The sequence below is a fragment of the Pseudopipra pipra genome, chromosome 8 (genome assembly GCF_036250125.1).
Source record: "Pseudopipra pipra isolate bDixPip1 chromosome 8, bDixPip1.hap1, whole genome shotgun sequence".
Classification (NCBI taxonomy): Eukaryota; Metazoa; Chordata; class Aves; order Passeriformes; family Pipridae; genus Pseudopipra; species Pseudopipra pipra.
In genome coordinates, this window is record NC_087556.1 from 18,611,148 (window position 1) to 18,633,862 (window position 22,715).

Here is a 22,715-nt window from a genome sequence, read left to right on the forward strand (position 1 = left end):
TTGATCTCCACAGGAGTTCTACTTGAATGAAGAACGAAGGAGTGGAACTCTGATTTCTGCTGTGTATGGGGGGAAATGCTTATCAGCTGCTGGATGTAGCCAGAATCCCCTATACTTAAATGGTTAAGTCTTTAACTGTTCTCAGTTTATCTACACTTTGAGCTCAGTAGTCCTATCTACAAAGGATGTGAGTGTACCCCAGCAGTACAGTGTAAAAGAAGAAAACTGTTAGGTCCAGATAATCCTGCTTAGGTGGTTTGGCCTCTTCAGGAAGTCTGCAGCAAAGCTGGAAGCTGAATCCCTGAATCCTGCTTTTAAAGAGGGGGCTGACAACATATGGTTCCTTACCATCTCCAAGAGACCATATATAGCAGTCACATCTGCCCAGCACTTTCTGGTGATGACTCATTGTTTATTTCTCCAAACATGGTGTCTATTGTAGGATGAAGCTGTGTCTATCATTTCAGTCCTTCCATTCCTCAAATTATCTGCTGTCTAGGCTGACTGTCAGCATGGAGATCAGGAGCAGACCTGGACTGAGGTGACCACCTTTAGCTTCAAACACGTACAGAACCCTTGCAAGACTGCAGTTTTCTTAAAATATTTTCAGACCGTGGATTGAGAGACTTGCTCTGTAGGATTGCCCCAGAACTGTGACAGATGTAGGGCTTGTCACCCAGCATGTGGTAAATTGTGTCCATTTGGCTCTGCCTAAAGTTGGTCTCAGAGCCTAGGAGATTTTCTGTGAGTGAGAGTTTCTTTGTTATGAAACAGATTACAGAATATCTGGAAGGACAATTCTGTTTTATCTTACTCTGCAGCAGCCTTAGAGGACCAGACCTGTATAAAAGTGTATGTCTCATCCAAACCCAAGTCCAGTTTGAGGGAGTATGTCATTATGGGGATCATAACCATAGTATCTTTATCTGTATAAAGGTATTTAATTATCACGTTCCCAAAGAATAAGATCATGACATATGGCAAAATGTCTTAGAGGTCAGTAATAAGGGCTTCAGAGGAATGTACAAAAGGTACCATCATCACAAAATCTGCCTTTAGAGGAATTTTAAATATATGCTCCAATTAATAAAATATTTTCCCTAGAGCTCTTATTAGTTAGTAGTTAAGTATTGCAGCTACTTTTTCTTAAAACAAAATTGAAATTAAACAGATTGTTTTCAGAAATCTTTTTAATATCCCTGTAAAACAGGAAAAACTTATGTCAAACAGCAAACACATCTGTCAAACAGCTGCAAAGATGATGCACAAATGTGGAGAAACAAATAATGCTGTGAGGATTGTCTTCTAAATCCAGAATGCTTGTTCTAAACTACAGAAAAAAACACCTTTGCATCAAGTACAGGAATATTTTCAGAGATGCTTATTAAAATTGTTGTGGTACAAAAAGTCAATTGTGCATTCATGCGCAGTGTAGTGCATTCATTGCCTAGTACTTGTGCAGTAATTAAAGTCAAAGTGAAAGGCCAAATACCAAATGAAAGTAACAAAGGTATGAAAAAAATTTGGCTGATGACATTTGAAAAAATTGTGCGAACAGTCCCTTAAATGCAACATGAAGATAGTAAATGCAGAATGTATGGAAAGTAATGCTGAAAGAAAGGAACAAATGCAATGAATTTAAGACAAAACATTGAATTCTGCTTATGTTTATACCACTATAAATCCAGGGTTACTCCTGGATATATTTAGCATTATTCTGAAACTTTATCAGTATGTTTGAAATTAACATCTGGCTCAAATAATAAACTGCATTTCTGTCTTTTGCTGCCTTCTAGCAGACTATTGGAGGCCAGAAAGAAAAAATGGGCCTTGGCCTTAATTATGGTTATATTACAGTGGATTTTTCTAAAAGTCATACTTTTAATTAGCATTTAATCCCCTGTTCTTTCTAAAAAATAAGCCTCTTATTCATAATGAAAATAGACAGGCATTTTATTGTCTTGCTTCTACTTCAGTTTTATATCCAATGCCTCTTAATATTTTTTTTCTTTTCCTGAAATCAAAGAATTTTTAAAAATATGTACAATTCAGTCAGATTGCTACAGTTTCCTGTGTTTAAAAGTTATTCTTCCAATGGACATGTAATCACTTCCATATACGTCACCTTCTAGATAAAGGACTTAGAAGTAGTACTATAGAAACAAGTGCAATCTTACAACTTTAACAGCATATTTGTGCTCAAATCCATTCACATGAACAGAAATACTTTTTACAAGAGAAATAAACTGTACAGAGAGTCCTTTACTCTAATTTAAAGATTTGATTCAGCCCCTACTGAAATCAGTGGGACTTCCCATAGATCAGTTCAAATCCTAGGTAAGAATTACAAGATAGTTAATCAGTGGAAAGGATCAGGGGAAGATGAAATGTATGCATGTGCCACAACGCACACACAGTCATTTCACCTGGCTTAGTGTTGCATCCCTTTTTATACAGATGTAGAATGAAAGAATACTGTTCATCTACATCTGTGCATATTGCTGAGCTCTTCCTTTGAAGAGAACCAATGAGAGTTTAAAGGCATTCTATTTTTACTGTTAGTTTCTTGATTTAAGATGACTACTGAAGGTGGTATAAAACCCTAGGCTGGAGTGATGACTGGAAATGGTTCTACATTGTTCAAGCAACCAAATTGAGTCCTTCCACACAAAAGCATAACTACTCTAATAAATACTGCTTTGCAGTCCAGAAGCCAATAGTGCATAACAATAGATGAGGAACAACTAATCTTCCACAAACACCAGCAAAACCTTAGATCTTTATAGCTGCCGTCTGGAAAGTAAAGCTAATATCCTTGACACAGTCCCAAAATATTTTCATAACAATTAATATATTATTACACAGAATGTAAAAATTGTCCATGGCAATTTAAAGCAGCAGTGTTGCAGTGCTGGCTGGCTGCTTCTCCAAACTTTGAGCCAAGATTTAAATGACTTACCCAGGATGTGTTAAGCAAGGTTTTGAAATGCCTTAGAAATCAGAGTAATCTAAAAAAAACACATAATAACACTCATCTGTCCTGGCTTAACATCTCTTTAAAGTAACTGCTGAGTGGTCCCTGGAGTCCAAGGGGAAAGCAACAGGGAAGAGTCATATTGTAGTCAGTAGGAATCCATTGTTCGGAGGATCTGAAGGACTTCCAGGACAACTTCATAACAGAATAAATACTCATCCTGTATGAAGAGACACCAATGTGAAACACCTGGTAACATTCAACATAAATTCTAGACAAAGAAGGACAGACTAGTCGAATCGCTGTTTATAACATCATCATCTTTGTAATATGGATACAAAACCTTACATATTAAAGAGAATCCTTGTTCTTTTTTTCCATCACTTGTAGAAGTTCAGGAATGCTGTATTTTAAGCATGTGTTCAACTCTCATTTAGGTCAGTGAAGGTTATCTATCTACTTAATTTTAGTCACATGCTCAATCATTACATTGAAGAAAAATGTATCAAAGCATGTGCTAAAATGGAAGGAAGAACTTATCCTAGACTTCTCTTGCTTTTATTCCCACCACCTGTTTTCTCTGAATTGAGTTAGCTGCATCTTTTCTTTTCCTGTGTGAAAAATCTTTTTGAGAGTTGTTTTAACTCAGCAGTAGAAGGGTTTACTTGGTGATGATAACTCAGCAATAGCGAGAATTCAGCTGAAGGCTGCAATTTTGCAGGGTAGAGTTTATAGTATCTCACTGTTTTTGTGAGCCTTGATTTTCTTCTTGCTTTAGAAACAGAAAGAGGTGTATGTTTTATCTGTACTATACTACTGCTTGGCTTTTATTTCAATTATTTAGTGAGGGACAGACTTCCATATTTTAAACTAGACACCACTTGCTTGGAAGGCTGTTATTTTCCACAAATGAGAGCACTAAAATTATATTTTAAGCCCCAGATTTATCAAAGCATGTGGATATGTACCACTAATTGAGGCTTTTAAAAATCATAGTCTAGTTGAATATTGAGAACTTACCTTAGTTTGGATCATGCCAAAACGCTGATCTCTCAAATCCCTCACTATCTGCTTGATGTTGAACTATAGGAAGAGAACAATTTTTATTTGGTTGATATGCAAATTATAAAGAAAGATTTAAGCATATTCAGGTGGGGAAGCTGTGACACTTCTTTTAGAGATAGTACATTAACTTATTATTTTGTTCGAAACAAAAGCTGGGTTTATTCACCTTTTTTGTTAGGGTGAATTCTAAGAGGAATTACTCTGTTCTAAGATGCCCCCACCATGCTATTGACATCCATACCAGTTTGCAATACTTAACAATGACCTGTTTGATACTTACACGTAAATCTTTTTCTATATAGCTGAGCAGAATTTCAATACACAGCAAAACTCCACTTCTTCCAATGCCAGTGCTGCAGTGAGCAACAATAGGTCCTGTACTGTGAGCTTTTCTCATGTGACAAATAAATTTTACAAGCTGCTCGGCCAGTTTGGGAATATTGTGGTCTGGCCAAGTGGTGAATTGCAAATGACTTATAAAGCGCTTCTCTTCTGTCTGGAAGAGAGAGACCAAAAAGGTTAAAAATTATCGGTCCTAAAACCAATTTTCAAGGAATTCTACTAAAAATTTTCCTTTATCCTCATTCTTAGTCAATTGTTTGTGTACCCTGAAATTCTTCAGCTTTTTATATTTGGCTCTAATAAGATTTCTTTAGGTTTCCTGTAATGCACTCAGAAGACACAAGCCTAGGAAATTTACTTTGTATGATTTTGATGTGACACTGAAGTTATTCTTTTGTCTCAAAAGGATGTAGTTATCTCATTTGTTGTTTAGAAAGGAAAAAAAAAAAAAATTTGTTAAATTGGAACATTACAGTACTGTTTGCTAAAACTGTTATTTTAGCTGAATTAAGCCTTACTAATAGAAGGGTAGTAATATGAATGCCATGATATTAAGATCATAAATACTATTCTGGCTATCAGACATGAAAGAATAACTTTTGATTAGATACCCAACAGGAAAACTAACTAAAAAATGCTTACAATACTAAATAAAATGTAGGTTAAATAAAGACTGATATTAATTGAATGGTCTTGGGTCAATACTTCTTGTTGCCAGCTCCTTAATACTAAAGAACTACCTGGATTTTTACTATCAGAAGAATTTGAATGCAAATATGGATTTCTGCTGAAACAAACCCATAGCTTTCTGTAGTAGTTTGATATTGGTCCAGTACAAACATAACAAACTTAAAATTGTCATTTAAACAATCACATATAACATACCATCTTCCCATCTTAAAGAGTCTTTTGGAAAGATTCTCATCAAATGCTTTACTATGCTTCCCACTCAATAGCATATGGTGAATTGTCTTTTCCTCAAATAGAAAAATTATCTTGCTAGAAAAGACACCAAGTTAGTCTGGCACAGGTACAAGTCTTTTCGTTATTCCACTAAATATGTGTCCTGTAGAAAATTTTACAGAGTTACTATTGAGGCAAGACTGAGAGACTTATAGTTGCCCTGATTTCCCTGTTCTTACACCTGGATTCTGTATTTGCTAAGTTTCTAAAAATTTGCTGCTAGATTCATAGTTTCACATGTATTCATGTCTTTTGATGAATGAAAAAAGTATCATTCGATCTAAATTCTAGGATGAAAACCACCTTCTTCCCCTCCTTCCATCCAGCCACCATTAGAGGATATGAATCTACTCTGGCACAGATGTGATTTGATGAGAACCATAAGCAATTCTGCAAAACACTAAACACACCAGCTCTGTGACTGTTAGAGGACTCATTTTTGGAAGTTCTTGTCTAAAAGTCTGTAATATCAAATCCATTGCTTGTGGAATGAGCAAAGAAATATTATCTCATTAACCCTAAATTCATGCCTGTTATTCAGATTTTTACATTCCTAAAAAATCCAAGCACATGTTATGGAAGAATCAAGCAGTACTACTGGTATCTACTCATTTTAAATATATAATCAATTTCATCATATATAAAAGTATTAAGTCTACTCAACTTACCTGCTTGTTGATCACTTCTATTTTTCTAATTACGAAGTATTCCAGAATCTGGTAATTGTCTAGCCTGAGATGGAAATTTGCCAGGTCTTTAGAGTCAGTGGGAGGCTCAGGCCAGTATCGATGACATTTGACTTCCCCTAACTCCACTTCTTTTGTCATCATGGCAATCACATTTGATTCACTCTCCCAGATCATTTGCCAGAAATCGGCCATAGTGGATGGCAGAGGCCCTTGGGTTATGATATAAAAATGTTCCTCTTCTCCAACTTTCATTCTAATATAACTTGCGTTAATGTAGCCATTCTTTTCCCCCAGAGGAACTCGTGTCTTATCATCTGTACAGAAACAGAAAGATCCTTTTGAGCTGTGAATCTGAAATGGAGTTCTACCATCTCCAGCACTCATGAGATAGGGAACCTCAGTCTCTCCATCAAAGTACGGCTCTGGATTCTAGAACAGAATTTGACTAGTAGCACTGATATTAATCACTGCTCATAGGAATTTCCACAGATAAATTGTATTGTTCACTACAGCTTTATTTCTCTTAAGATCCTTGTGTAATACTCTGACAAGACTTCTAATTACCGTGGAATTGTTTGTCAGTGATTCAACATAGTGTGTCCAGTGCTGCGTTTAATATATTGCATGGGAATATTGACACTGGATTTTGGTGTTCTAAATCAGGAAAACTTTTAAGAATATATATACAGCATTCACTGATAAATAGAGATGCTGCAAATTTTTGCGTGTGTTGTCCTGCTGCTGCAGTTTACAAAGACATCAAGTGTTCAGAAAGTGTTTTCTTTCTGTCATGATACCTCTCAGAGAATCATTGGGCAGTACATTATTTTTTCATGGATCCTTGCTAATAGCAGTCATTCAGTGCTTGGACCCAAATCTTCTTTCTAAAATGACTTCTCATCAGCGATGAAATTTGTTTCTGACTCTGATCAGAGCTGAGCAGCTGAAGGGTCTGGTTGGATAATATGTTTTCAAATACTTTTGGAAGAATCTTTATCTTTTGAAGAGTAACTTCATGATTTCCACTGTACTTTTCAGAATTCCACTGTGTCACAAGCAGTAGATGTAGCTGTACATTTACATAGGTTTAAAGAAATGGTATAATTCAATGTCCACAGAAATGTAGATCAGTAACTCTGAGAACAAGGGAAGGAAACACCAAGACAACTAGTCCCCTACCAGACCAAGTCCTGCCTTGTGGAAGATGATACTTTGAACTCTATCTCTTTTGGAAAAATCTCATTAATCATAATGAATAATTCCATTATTAGCAAAGCTCTCTGTGACTAAGGATGTGGTGAGATTTGCACCTCCTACGTCTCTGTTATAACTGTTTTTCTATTTTCTGATGTCTTTGTTCACCCAGTGCATGTTTTTGTTACTGTGCATACTTACATGGAAGAATGTCTTGGTATCTGTTTTTATGCCGGTTTTCTGGTGCTTTGCCAGTTCTGCACTCATCTATTGGTTTCACATGTTCTAAAGCCTAGATCAAAAAGAAATAGTCAATCCATGATGTTCACATCCTCTATAGATAACTTTCACAGTGTCAGTGTGAGCAAACTTTACTGCAGTATATGACCCAAGACTGGCAAATAGACTTCTTACAGAAGAGAATCAGTGCACCATTCTCTAAACTCCTAGGTAAGGAATTCAAGTTGCTTTATATTATCTTCAGCCTGAATAACATTTCTAGGCTTTTCGAGTGAGATTTCCAACCTTCATCCTCAGCCTCTGTCATTACAAATCCCTGTTGTATATTGCTGTATGATAGATGTTTGGAATAGTGTCTCAGCCAAATGTCAGCATTTACAATGGATAACCTACTGACTAAAGCACTAACTGTTGCACTATTAGCAGTGCAATAATGACAGTGAGTACTTTTCAGTGATAAAGTGATTAATATAGAGAACACCATCAATGGTACTGAGTGCAAATCATATGGTTGTTAAGTACTTCATAGTAGATTTAGGGGAACATAATGCAGTGTTGTTGGAAGCAGAAATGTGGAAGTTCATTTCATTTACAGTTTTGAGTTACCTTGACTCTTTTTTACTCTTGTACCTATTTGATATGCATTGCATAATGCTCAGCCATCACATTATGCTGCTACACAGTCTATATGAACTGAAATACATGTTACAATTCTTGAACACCTTCATCAGTTACTAGAGGTTTTACTCAGATAAAATATCCATTGGCTTTAGTAACCAGTTCCCTATTAGATCTTTACATGCAGACATGTGACTCAGCTCATAGTATGCTATACCTACATCAGCAATGGAATAGAATGGAATGAATGGAAATTAATATGTGCCCTTGAGCCTTCAGGGAAAGTCAGCAAATCCTGTACACTTGAGCCTGTTGGATTTTGTACCCAGAAAGTCAGAGATATAAAGGCAAGTGAAAGAAACTGATAATGTTGCAATTACTGTGGAAAAGTGGCAGCAATCCATTTCACTGCTACATCCTTTTCACTGGTACATCCTTTAAGGGAAAATTCAGCACTGTGTTGAAGAGTTATGAATCTATTCTTTGGGAATTTGATGATAACTGAGTACTCTATTTATGCCCTGAAACAAGCGATTTTATATGCCTTCCTAATTTTACATTTTTTCATTATTTAAATGCCATCAGATGTAATTATGTGTTTTCATTACCTATGGAGTTACATTACTTTTTATTTTAATTTCACAAAATTCCTGACTTTTTTAGCGCCTTGTGGCAATGAGTTCCGTGGATAACTGTTGCATTGTGTGAAACATTTTCCTTTCAACTGAGTGTTTCTACATTAGTGAATCCCTGGAAGCATGGATTTCTTGCTTAGTGCAGCCCTTGGGATAGTTCTTAGGCAGATGTTCAGCAGAGCTGGGGGGATAATAGGAAATCAGTCTAGGAAAAAGTGATTCATACTCTACTTTTGTGTGTTATTTATTTTCATTACACATGGGCAGTATCTTTGGACAGAGAACAGTGTAAGCCTGACCTACGTGGAAAGAGGAAGACACAAATACTTAGTATCTGCCAAACAGCAGAATAGAAACCCCATTCTGGCTGGAATAATTCTCAGGGAAAGTGGATTGAATAAAGACATACAAGTTGATCTCCCATACAGTATGCAGAAAGCTATTAAAAACCACTTTCTTAGCTGTGCTAAACAGTTAGATCTTAAAAAGGAATCACACTTTACCATAAACTCCTTTAACACCTCTTGATTCTCAATCCGCAACTGAAGGCCTTGAATAAGACCTGTGATGCCAGTCCTTGGATCTAGTCCAGACCGTGATGGTTTCAAGTTAATTAACTGAGTCAGTTCATCTCCAGAAGCAAAGGTTCTGTCTATATATCAACAACAACAACAAAAACCACAAAACCAAAACACAGCAACAAAAAAAAAACAAACAAGAAGTTTTTAATTATTATTGTTCATAGTGCAAGGTCCTGGCCTAAAAAAACTAGGGAGCTGGAGTATGTATGTACATTTTGATGCTTGTATTGTGGAAGGAAAATGTGAGAATATGTGAGAAAATATTTTTGGCTTACTTATGTTCACAGCAGAAAGAAGAATAAGTCAGCACCATGGATACAACCAGCACTACATTTCATGTTATTTGGAAGTAGATCCAACTGCTGCAACTTATTGCCTCATACAGTTTCTAAATACAGTCTGTTCTAAATAAACCATTCTTGCTGAATTGTAAACTTTAATGCTACTTTATACTGGTATAGGAGACTGGCCCCATCTTCACATCTTCATGTTTCCAACACTTCCCTGAAAATTAGTATTGCCACACCCCACTGCTAGGAATAATCACTGCACATTCTTCTTTCCTGAAGTTAGAAAATATTTTTTCTTCTCATCTTATCTCACACTCCACTTCAAAGAAAAAGTGTGAACTACCTTTCAGGTTTCAGTTTTACTAAGTTGCTCATCCTGAAGTACATATTCTGATCCAATACTTGACAGATTAAGAAAATGGATAAACATTATCTCTCCGGAAATATCACTGCTCTACTGGAAAAACTTTTGTTACCATGTTGAATAAGAATAGTAGCTTGTTTGGTAAAAATTAATGGTTTGAGGTGGGGGAATTATGGAATTTGTCTTTTTTATTCATAGGCTACTGTTGGCAAAGAATAACATGCCAGCTGTCTCAAAGAAAACCTGATTATATGTTTCACGGGTTTGTTATAGGCTGAAGACAAGGAGCAATGCTGTGTTCTCCTCTTGTAAGATATCATCACTACTTTTCACTATTCTCTGTTAGAAAAGTGTTGTGCTTGCTATGTTTCTGTCTGGGCTACAACTTTCCTCTGCCTTTCCTGAGCTTCTAAGACACTTTCTGCTCACTTTCTGTTCTCTGACTCTCACAAGTGTGAGGGTGTTCCTATTGGCTATTCAAGAGTGCCAGTGAAAAGAGATCTCCACTCCAGACAGAGGACACTATTTCCCATATACCTCTCTTTTCTTCCAGATCAGATGGAATTTAAAACTCCTGAACTCTGAGCATGTAGTAGATGATAGATCAGTTATAATTTTCTGTTTGCTCTCCAGCATGGCTTGGTAGTCTGAGGGAGATAACTGTGGTTTGCTTCTGATAAGAGTTATCAGCAATTCATTGTTTCCACAGGGCAAGAAGAAGCAGAGAGAGAGAGACCTGCATTTCAGATAATCTATGGGATACTGCAGCATCCTGAGTGTGATTCCTTTCACAAATTATTCTCATCTGGGGCAGAAAGAGTTTAATTTCCATAAAGGAACAATTAGGCGTATTCTTTCTGTAAACTCTTCTGGTGTCGAAGAGGCTTTGGCACCTGAGCTGTAAAGTGCTTCAGTGTGTGCTTAAGCACATCAGTTCTAGAGGTTTTAATGAAGTTGTTATGTGAAGTGAAATTCAGTGATTCTGGGAACAAAGTCTTGAGATATAATTTGGCCCTTCATTGTGCGTTTTTGTTTAAGTGTTTAATTTACTTTTCTGAAAAGTCGTATGAGAGCAGTAAGGGAGATAGAAGAGAGCTCCTGCTGTATGTCTTCTTTTGGAGATGCCTTCATATGTGGAAGTGGTAAAAATTGTGTCTTGAGTGCCCTGGTTTTTGAGACTCAAAGAGCAAATCCTTAGCTTGTACACAAGGGACTACTGTTGTTCTCAATGTACATATATGGAGGAGCTGGGCTATAATGTTAAAGAAACAAAAGAAGTTTTTGCATGGTTACTTCTAGGTAGAACAGGAATCCTGTGGGGCATAACATCATCTTCATTGTTCCAGCAGTCTGACTCAGACTGATGATTTTCTCTTCCACAGCCTTCACATTCTGAATATTTCTGTGACCTGTAAAACAGCATTAGTTGAAGTGGCAGAAGCTTTGATACTCTGAACTGTATAAAGATTCTAGGTTTAATATATTTTTGATCACTTTCAACTTTCTTGAGCAACTACTTGCAAGAATTAATCTGAACTCTAAAGAACATAAGTTCAAGGAGTAGTAGGAGCATTTTGTCTGGAGTATTGTTCGCAACTGTAGCTAGTGAAAACCACTATTATTTGTATTGTATGTGGTGGTTGTTGGGTTTTTTTTCTCAGAGATAAGAGCATACTTAGAATAAAAAGTTGCTCAAAGTTGACTGGAAGTAACATTTCCCACAGTCATAGACAATTTTTCATATATGACCTATTTCAGTTGTTAGGCAATTATAGCTTAATTGGCTTTGAGTGTTAATTTTTCCTAAAATATTTAGAACATTTTAGGGCACTGTAATATGTTTTAGGTAGAAGCTAATTCTGCACTCCAGAATATAGCTATAACATGTGCAGCATGGTTTAAATATTCCTCTACTGACTAACTCAGATACCCTTTAGTAGGCTTAAGCATATCACAGTCTTACACTATCCTGTCCTATGTGTGATCATAATGTTAGAAACAGTAAAAGGTACACTTCATAGTGAGGGGCATCGAGTCTGTGTTCACATGGATGTTCTCAATTGCAGATGCTCTCAGAACTTTAAAAACTTATCTCTGCAAGCTGATAGGGAAGATTTTCATCGCTAATTGATTGACCAAATAATGTTTTACAAAATTTTGTTTTAAATGTGAATATTTGTCCTTTTTTTCATTTATTTGGGTTATAAATGCTAAAAAAGATCATATTTCATATATTTGGCATAACTGTAATTAAACTGTCCACGTATTACCAACACTCAATTATTCTTACATTTCCCATTATCCTAAAGATTTAAAATTTGAAGTAAAATTCTTCCCTTCTTGTACTATGTACTTGCTTTGGAGTAACATCCTCTAATTCTCTGGATTCTTGTATGTCTGGACTTCAATATCTGTATCATTACAGCCATAGTACCTCAGGGTCCAGCCCAGGCTGGAAGATCTGCTTGGAACTCTTAGTAAAACCCACGGGAACCCTGCCCACCAAGGTGACAGTGCTACCACTGTTCTCTCCCCTCCTCAGCTGGAAAGGCCAAAGCTGGTTTAGGCAATTCCTCATGAGCTGTTACACCTGGAAGCTTACATTCCATTTGTCTTAGTAATTGTGTGGAAGCTGTTTAGCAGCTCTTGCTGCAGATGGAGCTGCATTCCAATAGAACTGTATTTCTGTCATTTGGGACACAAGTGCATTTTCATACCATTATTAGGACAGCTCTGGAAATATAAGCATAAATTGTCCATACTATTTATTTTAATAGTTTTACTTCATTTGAAAGACTTACCTGTCTGAAATGTTACTGATGATATCCCTATAGTCTTGTCCAGCCAGCTGACCTTGAAGAGAATTGTGTGTACTTTCTAGATCCTGCAGCTGTGAAAAAATCAGTACACAGAAACATCAAGAATATAGTTACTTTCATTAGCATTCTTTCTTATTTCTGACAGAAATGTGTCCTTCACTCAAGAAGGAAAATAGTTTCCTCTTTCTGAAGAAAGTATGTATTGCAATATCTGCTGGGAGTAAAAAGCCCTTTCAGCTGCATTTGTGAGTTTCAGAACAATACAGTCTTCAGACATCTCTACAGCTTAGCATGCATGAATGAACTTTGAAAAGGTTCATATTTGTTATATCCTCTTTGATCTCATAAAGAGAATTCAATCACAGGAATCAGGAGTCACACTCCTCACCAGCTCTTGGCAGCAGAAAGCACGTGTTCAGTGTCTGAGATGGAACTGTTGGTAATAATTTACTTTTTTTATCTCAGACACAAAGATGCCAGTGGAAGAAGTAGGATGCAGCTGCTCTGCTGGAGAAATGCTCAACTAGCAGAGAAGACAGACTCTTGATCACCCTCCATATGCAGTAGAAGCAATAGTATTGGTGGTTGGTTTTCCATCCTAGAGAGTAATTCTAGGTCCTGCATTTAAATAATGATGCAGGACATCTGCTTTTGGTATGTGGAAGAAATTCCTTTTCAGCTGTAACAGTGATAGAAAATTATTTAAATATTAGTTCAAAGTGGTGTTTCTTCTTTCCTTGCTTGATTATTCCAGATGCACTCAGAAACTGCCCTGGCATACTACACAGTATAAAGTAGTAAATGCCCCACAGAATCTTAATGGTAGCCACCACTTATACATATTTTCTTACTTTTGTGCATGTTTTTCCACACTAGAATGGGGACATTCATAGCTGCCTATTTAACCATGAATTCATCTACCCAGTTTCTGCACCTTCTGACTATATAGATTGGAGACTGTTATATTGATTTTTGGTTTTAATTTGCAAAGGAAAGGTATTTTACTGCTTCTCTTTTTTTTGCATATATATTTTTTCAGTAGTTTGTCATTTTCAAAGTCTACATCTTTGGAGTAGATGATAGTTGTGCTCTACAAAGTAAAGCATAAATAGTTTCTATTCATAGGAGACAGGTACAGGTAAACTGGAAATAATGAAGAAGAGAGAGTTAATGGAACCAATTCAGCAAAAACACTTAGCATGTGCTTTAGGTTAGGCATGTGCTATGCTGAACTAGACAGACTTAACCCTATTTACTTTAAAACCACTTTAAAACTAAATTTGTGCCTTAATACCTTATAACTCAGGGATCTGATAAGGAACCTGTAACCCTACCGCTATCTCCTACTTCTGATATTATTTCTTGGGTGTACTCTTTTGAAAGATCTTAGGCATGACCTTGTTTTGATATTAAATTTCACCTATCTCTAAAAGTTTGGTTCCAACACCCGTTCCAACACTGTATTTAAAACCTCCTCAAAGAAATTCCTCTTCAAGGTTTTCTCAGCTTATTCATATCAAGGATTTCTATCACTTTTTCTAGTTTGATTATATTGGTTGAATCAGGGTTTAGTTTTTTTATTTGAGAAGACCTAAATTTCTCATATTTTCTGAGGGGTTTTACAGTTTTAAACTTAGAAATATTGTGAAATTTGATGTGGAATGTTTTTGTGGACTTATTAAGATTCAAAACATAACCATGTTTGAAGAAGTTTAGATGCCTTGGACTCATGAATATTAGTGGAAGACAACTGAATAGAAATCTTTTAATGTATATACTTTAGAAACACTGAAAGGATAGTAAAATTAATAAATTATTTATTTCAGTATTATAAAGAATCAGAACAAGACTTGCATATGCAACCTTCCTTCCCCCCACCCATTTTGCATATGTATTATATTAATAATATGCTCTTATTTCAGTTGAATTCCCTGACTCACTCCAGTGTCAGCAGCTCCAGTCATTGCAGCACATTTCCCTCACATTAATCTTTTTTCAACAAGAAGGTGTGGTTCTTGCCCACATTGCAGCAAACCCATTTTGTAAACAAACATATGAGTACATTGCCCAATAACTTCTGATAACTTCTCCAATTTTACCTTACTGCACATCTGGTTGGAGCCTTCTTCCTTGAAACTGAAAACAGGTTGAGCTCGCAGACTTTCCTCAGCACTAGCTGAATACCAGAAAGCAAAATCAAAACAAAATGTGTGAAAATATAGATCCATTTCTTCTCTGACAGCTACATCAAAGGACTTTGACCTTGGAAGAGGTACTGAGATAAGTGCAAGAAACTGGCATGGAATATCCCTTTCATGGATGGTCTGAGAGGGTTAGTACAGCACAAATACCATGTATCACCACTGAAGAAGCCAGCATAATTCAGACTTGAAAGATACACTGAAGTACAGCCCTGTATAAACAGCAGTTATAAATAAAAAAACTGAAACAGACTTTAAATCTGCCCTCCCTAACCCAGCCCATTCCTTTGCAGTGCTAAGGGGCAAATACCATAGATTAACTTTGGTGCCAGTGCTTCTATAATACCACTGGGTTTTGCTGGTCCAGGAAATCAGTGTAAACTTCTCAGAAACTTTGTAATTCACCGATGTCATGTAAGATGAAAATAGCAATGGCAGTGTCTTCTTGACTGAGAATACTTGAAACGGAGGCTCCAGTTTGTAACCAGCAGGCCAGAAGGAGGAATTCTATATGCTTCCCACTGGAGTTTGTCCACATTACAGGAAACATTTCAGTATTCCAAGAAATAGGAAGTTGAGGACCACAATCTATTGGTAATATTTTATCCTTGCTTCCACTCTCAGCTTTAATTAGTGTTTAATTTCTGAGTATTCAGTAGAGCAGAGCATAGAGCACAAGTTTCTTCCATAGAGTTAGTCAGCTCTCTTAGTACTGCCCTGTGCAAGATCAGTGTGCTCTCAAATTAATAACAATCAACCTGGGAGCAGAGGCTTCTGGATTTGATCAAGAATAAGCATAGAAGAGAAATTGTCTGCCAGACAGAACAGGAGGTGTAGTAGGAATGTAGGAATGTTGGGATGTGAATTATTGGGAAATGTATTTTAGCAGCTGGCTGTGATTCCATCAGTGAGTTGTATAAAATGAGGTAAAATCAGACCAGGATTCGTGACTAAAAAACACAAGCTGAGTTAAAGCATTCTTGAGGGCCTTGCAGCTTTGCTTCCACTGTTCCTAGACTTAAAAATCACACTTGGATATTCTTTTCCTGTGGTCCTGTGTCTTGAATAGTTTAGACAGTGCTGCAGATCAAGGTGAAGAATGTGTTTGTAACTACAACTATGAATCAAATTAACTGCAAAATTGAACTGTTTTGCTGATGGGAAATATGAGTTCAAGCAACACATAATCCCACTTTTATCATATACTGAGTGGATGTAGCTGCTTACCAGGCTCTGCTTTTGTGTTTGTGGGGGAAGGTCTGTTACTCTGATTGCCTGAATAAGCCCAGTGCAAAGCCACACTTCGACAGACTGTGAGTTGGACGGTTCCTTGAGCCTTGCGCAGCAAATCCGTAACTGTTTGGCGTGGCAGACCAGAGACAAAAGTCTCATTCACCTGAAAAATACAATGATTTGTATTTCCAGATTCCTGTAACAGAAAGATTTTTTTTAATCACATATCCTAGCCTTGAGCAATCTTTGCATAACTTCTTTGCACTTCATGTGCCCTCATTTTCTCCAGTTTTTGCTTGATCCTCTCCTCTCTACATCTTATAATTGCCAGCAGGACACCACAAAAGTACAGTCTGAGACAGTAAGAGGACAGTGTTTCCCCCATTCTTCAGACAGAAGATGGAGAAGCGAAGGAAGTAAGTGAAAAACAGAAAAGCAAAGAGAAAATACTGAAACTCCTGGAGGGGGGAAGAAAAAATAATTTGAGGTAAAAAAAAAAAAAGGATGATTTATATTAAAAGATGGTAAGGTAAGGTGGTTAGGATAGTAAGATTTTAAATAAATAATCAAATCTCTGTTTTCAGCTTTGCTTGTCTTCATAATACCTAACTGGCATCATGAAGGTTCTTCCCAGTGTCCCCATGGTTAGCTGTTACATGCAGGCTTGGTCAGCTAAGAGTTGTTTCCCTGATCTTTTCATCTGTAATCTTCACTGGGCACAAATACAGTATGGAGTAGTTACAGTTTACTGCTTGCTTTGCTATTCTGGGTCTGCCTCTGCTGGAATGTCCAACTGCCAGCTGTGCAGAGGCCCAGTCCCACAGGAGGCTGAACTCTAGGAAAGAAGTAGGGGCCCCAGAACAGTCCTCTGACCATCAGGAGGTGAGGGACATCACCTTCTACATATTACTATGCCAAGCAGCACCAGATTTCCAATATGCACAATCTTTATACTGAACAGAGGCTCGTTATAGACCATATAGAGAAAATGGAGGCCAAAGCAATGAAGAACAAGCATTACCTTAAGTAGAATGTCACCAACTTGAAGCCTCCCATCTAGGTCTGCAATGCTGTCTGGGCTGATGGCTTTTATTAGGATGGCCCTGCCATTTCTTCCACCTACCAGTGCAAATCCTAGGCTTCCATTTTCTGCTTTTTCCAGCTCGATCTTAATAATGAAGTCCTACAACAGAGAAGGATGCAGTCTAAAGTGGAGTTTATTCAGGGCTGTGGTTTTTTTGCATTTTTATTACCAAGAAATCCCATTATACTTCACTGGCTGATGTAGATTATGGGATATATCCTAGTCTTGAATAGATGTATAGAGCTTCCAGGGATCAACATAGCAGCTCCATGTATGTATCAGAATGAAAATAGTACATACTATTTTCATAATCTTTTTAATAATTGCTGCTGGGGAAAATAACCTCTTAGGAGCAAAGAAATGTGTACTTCTATAATCCTTTTATAATATATCAAATAAATCACTGTCATTGACAAACAAGGCACTCCGATCTCCAGCGTGACATTAATGCAGTAGGTAGTTCATTCTTTTATTGTTCTATAATGAAAATCTTAATCTTGCATCCCCTACATTCCATCTCTTTGGCTTTAGCACTTCATTTGGTTTTAAAATCAGCTGCCTTTTTAGGGTCAAGTACTATGTCAGAAATAGCAGCAAACTAGAAATGTTTAGGACTTGCAGCATGACTAGTTCCAATGTCACAAATATCAATCTTGGAAATTATTTTTGCAAGTTGAACAGATAAACCATCATGGATTAAATGGTGCAGAAGAAGCAGTAATAGGGATGACTTAATCAAAAGTGTGGAAATTGTTCCAATTTTTCTGCCGGGTTGGAGGTCTAATTTTAACAAAAGGCAGCCTTTTTTGCAAACCACGATCAAGAGAAAACTAGTACATCTATTCACATGAAATATCAGTCCATGTAGATAATTTCAATTAACATTATTTTGCATATGTTTTCACAAACAGAAATTATGTTTGGACTTGTAAGAATTTTGAAGCACCGAATGTTGGTATTTTCCTGAAGAAAAATTCCTATGTATTTTAGGAATTCATAATTTCAAAAATGGCATTCCTCTTGCCAAATTCAAACCATTATGATCTATGTCAGTGCTGCGTAATAGTCCAAAGGCTGGGGTAATTTTACCCTCTTTTCAAATGTCCATCTGGTAACTTCAGAATGAAACCTATTAGAGAATCACACAATCACAGAAATCACAGAATATGCAGAGTTGGAAGAGACCCAACAAGGATCATGGAGTCCAACTCCTGGCCCTGCACAGGACCATCCCCAAGAGTCACACCATCTGCTTGAGAGTATCATCCAAATGCTTCTTGAACTCCATCAGGCTTGGTGCTGTGACCACTTCCCCAGAGAGTCTGTTACAGTGCCCAACCATCCCCTCGGTTTAATCTCAGGTTTCAAAGATTGTTGTGGAAAATGTTTCACAATTACACCTGTTTTCCCCAGAATCCCATGCTATGACATTCTGCGTCTTTTTCCTGTGCTACTTTCTTTCTAAGCATTGAAAAACAGCAACAGAAGAGTTGGCCCCAGGAAGTGCTTAGTACATTCTAGTCCATGAATGCTGAAGCAATTCCATACTTCAAAGTACACTCTCCAAGTGTATTATATTCATATTTTCAAATAAACTGGAGAGGAAGAAAATACATTAAATACTACTATTGAAAAAACCTCCCCTCTGTATAGCCCACTTCATTTGATGGACCATCTCGCACTTAAAGTTATCACTTACTTTACATTCTGGAGAATCAGGAGTGTTTTGCTCAGCACCACAGTTTGTTTCCTCCAAATGTTTCTCTGTGAAAAAAAGCAGCAGTAATTTTTACATAGTTGTACTGGTAAACTGTTCTATGGTATAATACTCAAAATCTTACTCAGAGACATAATAAAACATTTTATATTTGATATATGAAATACAAAAAAATCTGGTGGATTTCTGTGGGCTCAAACTCCTGAACTGTGAACTGAGCCTTCTGTGCATTATCCCTGGAGACTTTTTACCTTCCCGTGAGCAGGTTCCAAAACAAGCTTTAAAAGCTGCATGTTATAGTATCTAAGACACCAGATGGACAACAGGTATAAATGTTCTTTGCAACTCCAAAGGAGGCGGGTTTTTTATGAAGCATTAATCTTTCCCAGGTGCTGCCAGTACCACCTAGAGACTTAGTTTCTTTCAGAGAAGGCACAAAATTTTACAAATTCTAATTGAAAAATGCAAAGTTACTTACCATGTTGATGCAACAGATGCTGTTCTCTGGAATTCAGGTTTTCATTTGACAAAGAAATATTGGCTTTCTCTGTCTCAGCCAGTGGCCCTGAAAACATACAGGTATGTTTGTTCTGACAGGCCTCCTGCTAACCTTCATCTACACATGGGAATGTAAACCTTGTGCTTAGATTATTAAACAAAGCTTCAAAATCCAATATTGATAGTATATAAGGCAATTTGAGACACTTACTACTGCGTGATTAGTTTGCCAATTTGCATATGGATATAAACAATTGCAGAGATATTGCATCTCTGCCACTGCTGTTTTAAAAATTGTAACAACAATCAGAGAATAGACTGAATCATTCTAAACATGTGGTAATGATCAGGCAGACAAAGAAACACACCTCTACCCACCCACAGCCAGTTTTGAGGTTTTGCTTTATCATATCTTGGTGGTCTTAGTTGCCTTCCACAAAGTACTCTTAATATGTGAATTATAGAAAATGATGAATGTTCTGTTGTTTAAAAAAAAAAGCTACCTGTTGCAATTGCAATTTTAGTATGCATTTTTATAATTATGAGAGTCTATAAAAATGAAGGCTTGCTTTCTTAATAACAAGTTATTACCGATTTCTCTATAAATCTATCAGCGATGATAGCAAACAGAACACCAAATACCACAGTACTGTAGATTTTTTAAAGATTTTTAAAAGAGAAAAATCATAGAAGAGTTTGAGTTGGAAGGGACCTTAAAGACCATCTAGTTCCCACCCTCTGCCATGGGCAGGGACACCTTTCACTAGACCAGGTTGCTCAAAGCCTCATCCAGCCTAGACCTGAAGACCTCCAGGTATGGGGCATCCACAACTTCTCTGGGCAGTCTGTTCCAGTGTCTCACCACCCTCACAGTAAAGACTTTCTCCCTAATATCTAATCTAAACATGCCCTCTTTCACTTTGAAGCCATTCCCCCTTATCCTGTCACTATATGCTTTTGTCAAAAGTCCCTCTAGCTCTTCTGTAGCCCCTTTAGATACTGGAAGGTGCTGTGAGGTCTTCATGGAACCTTCTCTTCTCCAGGCTGAACACACCCCAACTCTCTCAGCCTGTCTTCATTGGAGAGGTGCTCCAGCCCCCTGATCATCTTCATCGTCCTCTTCTGGACTCACTTCTTTCTTGAGGATCCCACAGTCAGATGCAGCACTTGTGGTGGGGTCTTACAGAGTAGAGGGGCAGAATCACCTCCCTCAACCTGCTGGTCATTCTTCTTTTCATGCAGCCCAGAACATGGCTGGATCTCTGGGCTGCGAGTGCCCATTACTGGGTCATGTTGAGCTTCTCGTCTACCAACACCTCAAATGGTTTTCCTCAGGGCTGATCTCGATCCATTCTTCACCCAGCTTGTGTTTGTGCTTGGGATTGCCCTGACCCAGGTGCAGGACCTTACACATCCTGTTTTGTAAGAGAGGCAGGTAACTGTACTGGTGTAGAGTCCATAACTCTGTATCAGAGGTGGATCAGACCTGGTTACTTATTTTGAAGGTGTCTTGAGAAATCTTCAAATCTGCAAAGCTCACGGAGCAAGGCTGTATAACCAAGGTCCTACCAGGATATACATTTGCCATGCTTTAGTTATACCACATTAACTGAGAGAACACATAGCTTTATTCATGTCTTCTGGTAAACTGCTTCAGCTGATAGAAACAAACAGATGGGTACATGTGGTAGAGTAGGAAATCTTTAACTAACTTGACTTGGAATAATTTCTTCAGGTAACCATATGCCAGTATTCAGATGAGTGTAGGCATGTGAACAATTCTGGTCCAGGGTTACTTTTTGAGATCATCTTTGCATGATTAAAAAAATAAAAAATTCAAATATCCAGTCAGGTAAATGAAACTGGGGTTAGGCCTGACTTAATCCTGCAGCCAAATGTACACTGGAATTCCTACTTTCATAGCTAACACACTTTGCATGTGGTGACCTAGATATGATACCTATCCTTCCACCTGATGGTGTAGATGCAACCTCTGCTTGCTGAGGGTCCTTCTACTGCTAGAGCAATACTGGTCAAGTATTTGTAGTGAAGATGTATACTGAAGTTTTGTATCAGTTATAGTATTAAATATCTCCTGACAAGAATGCTCTTATGTTAACTGAGAAATATTGGTTCTGCCTCTTTCTGATTTTCTATAGTTTATTGGTAACAGTTTTGAAAGGTGGGCTAGATGATGAAGTAGTGGCTCATAGTAAACAGTGGCTCAAAAAGGGTAGAAAACTTGTTAAAGAATAGTTTCAGTCAAAACAGATGTTGAAATATGACCACATAAAATTCCCATTTAATAACATCAAATTAGAAATAGAAACAGACTATGCAAAATGCAACAAATTATTTTTTTACAGAGAACTATACATTTTATTTCTATCTTTAAATAGCCACCGAATTTTCTTCAGAACCTTAGAATGGCTGTAACAGAAATACTGAATGCCAAATTACAATCTGTTAATGGCTTTTTAAATGCAATGAATCAAGAGTTTATGCTTATTTTCAAAATCAGAAGCAAGTTTTGAACTAAACCCCAAAAATATTAGCCTTACTTACTATTTTCCTGCTCTATAGGAACCACTGGATTGCCATTTCTGAGGGCAGAAAAAGTGAAATATGTGAGCCATTAAGAGCTGCATGCTTCGTAAAGCACATATTAAAATTATTTTTAGAAAGGTAGTTGTCTAAATTGTAGTTGTGCTTCTATGATTTTGTAAATGGTGCTTTTCTAAAGAGCATTTATATCAGTATATAAAATATTTTATTTTATTTAACAGTAGTGAAACATTTTATTTAAGTGGTTTTGGGGAAAATGGGAATGTTAAATCACCTGTGCCAAAACAGAACTGGTACATTTGGAATTCAGCTTCAGTTACTTCTTTATAAAGTGGGAATGCTCTTTTTTAAGTTCTTTTACCCTGTTTCTCCTATTTGTCTCCTTAGAATGTAAATTCTGATGATCAGAGGGTGCTACCTACTGACTAAGTGTAATGAGGCGGCAGTTTCTTCTGCTAGACAAGTGAAAGTTAATAAAACATTGATAAAGGTTTGAACTATGTTGAAACAGAGATGACAGCCATACTATCACTCACTCTGGTTATGTAACTTAGTTTTTCACATGCTTTTGGGTTAATATTTGACTGTTCCTCTGAGATCTTTGAAAGCTATTTCTGTATCGCTGCAGGACCTGTGCTGGTGC

At 37.1% G+C, this 22,715-nt stretch overlaps 2 protein-coding genes across 4 annotated transcripts in view; one reads left to right on the forward strand and one right to left on the reverse strand.

Annotated features, from left to right (window-relative positions):
- Positions 1-22,715, forward strand: part of MAPK8 (mitogen-activated protein kinase 8) — a 135,698-nt gene that overhangs the window by 6,659 nt on the left and 106,324 nt on the right. The window lies entirely within an intron of this gene.
- FRMPD2 (FERM and PDZ domain containing 2) overlaps positions 1,936-22,715 on the reverse strand; it is a 59,216-nt gene continuing 38,436 nt past the window's right edge. For 2 of the 3 annotated variants that reach the window (XM_064662794.1, XM_064662795.1), the window contains exons 30-43: positions 22,073-22,110; positions 19,488-19,574; positions 18,992-19,056; positions 17,230-17,391; positions 16,203-16,371; positions 14,874-14,950; positions 12,757-12,845; positions 11,249-11,364; positions 9,224-9,372; positions 7,429-7,519; positions 6,013-6,347; positions 4,320-4,535; positions 3,995-4,057; positions 1,936-3,194 (exon numbers count right to left, since the gene is read on the reverse strand). In XM_064662794.1, the coding sequence (XP_064518864.1) occupies positions 3,123-3,194; positions 3,995-4,057; positions 4,320-4,535; positions 6,013-6,347; positions 7,429-7,519; positions 9,224-9,372; positions 11,249-11,364; positions 12,757-12,845; positions 14,874-14,950; positions 16,203-16,371; positions 17,230-17,391; positions 18,992-19,056; positions 19,488-19,574; positions 22,073-22,110 (1,729 nt within the window). In that variant the 3' untranslated portion in view covers positions 1,936-3,122. The remainder of the gene's footprint in view (positions 3,195-3,994; positions 4,058-4,319; positions 4,536-6,012; positions 6,348-7,428; positions 7,520-9,223; positions 9,373-11,248; positions 11,365-12,756; positions 12,846-14,873; positions 14,951-16,202; positions 16,372-17,229; positions 17,392-18,991; positions 19,057-19,487; positions 19,575-22,072; positions 22,111-22,715) is intronic. The other variant, XM_064662796.1, reaches the window with a different exon arrangement.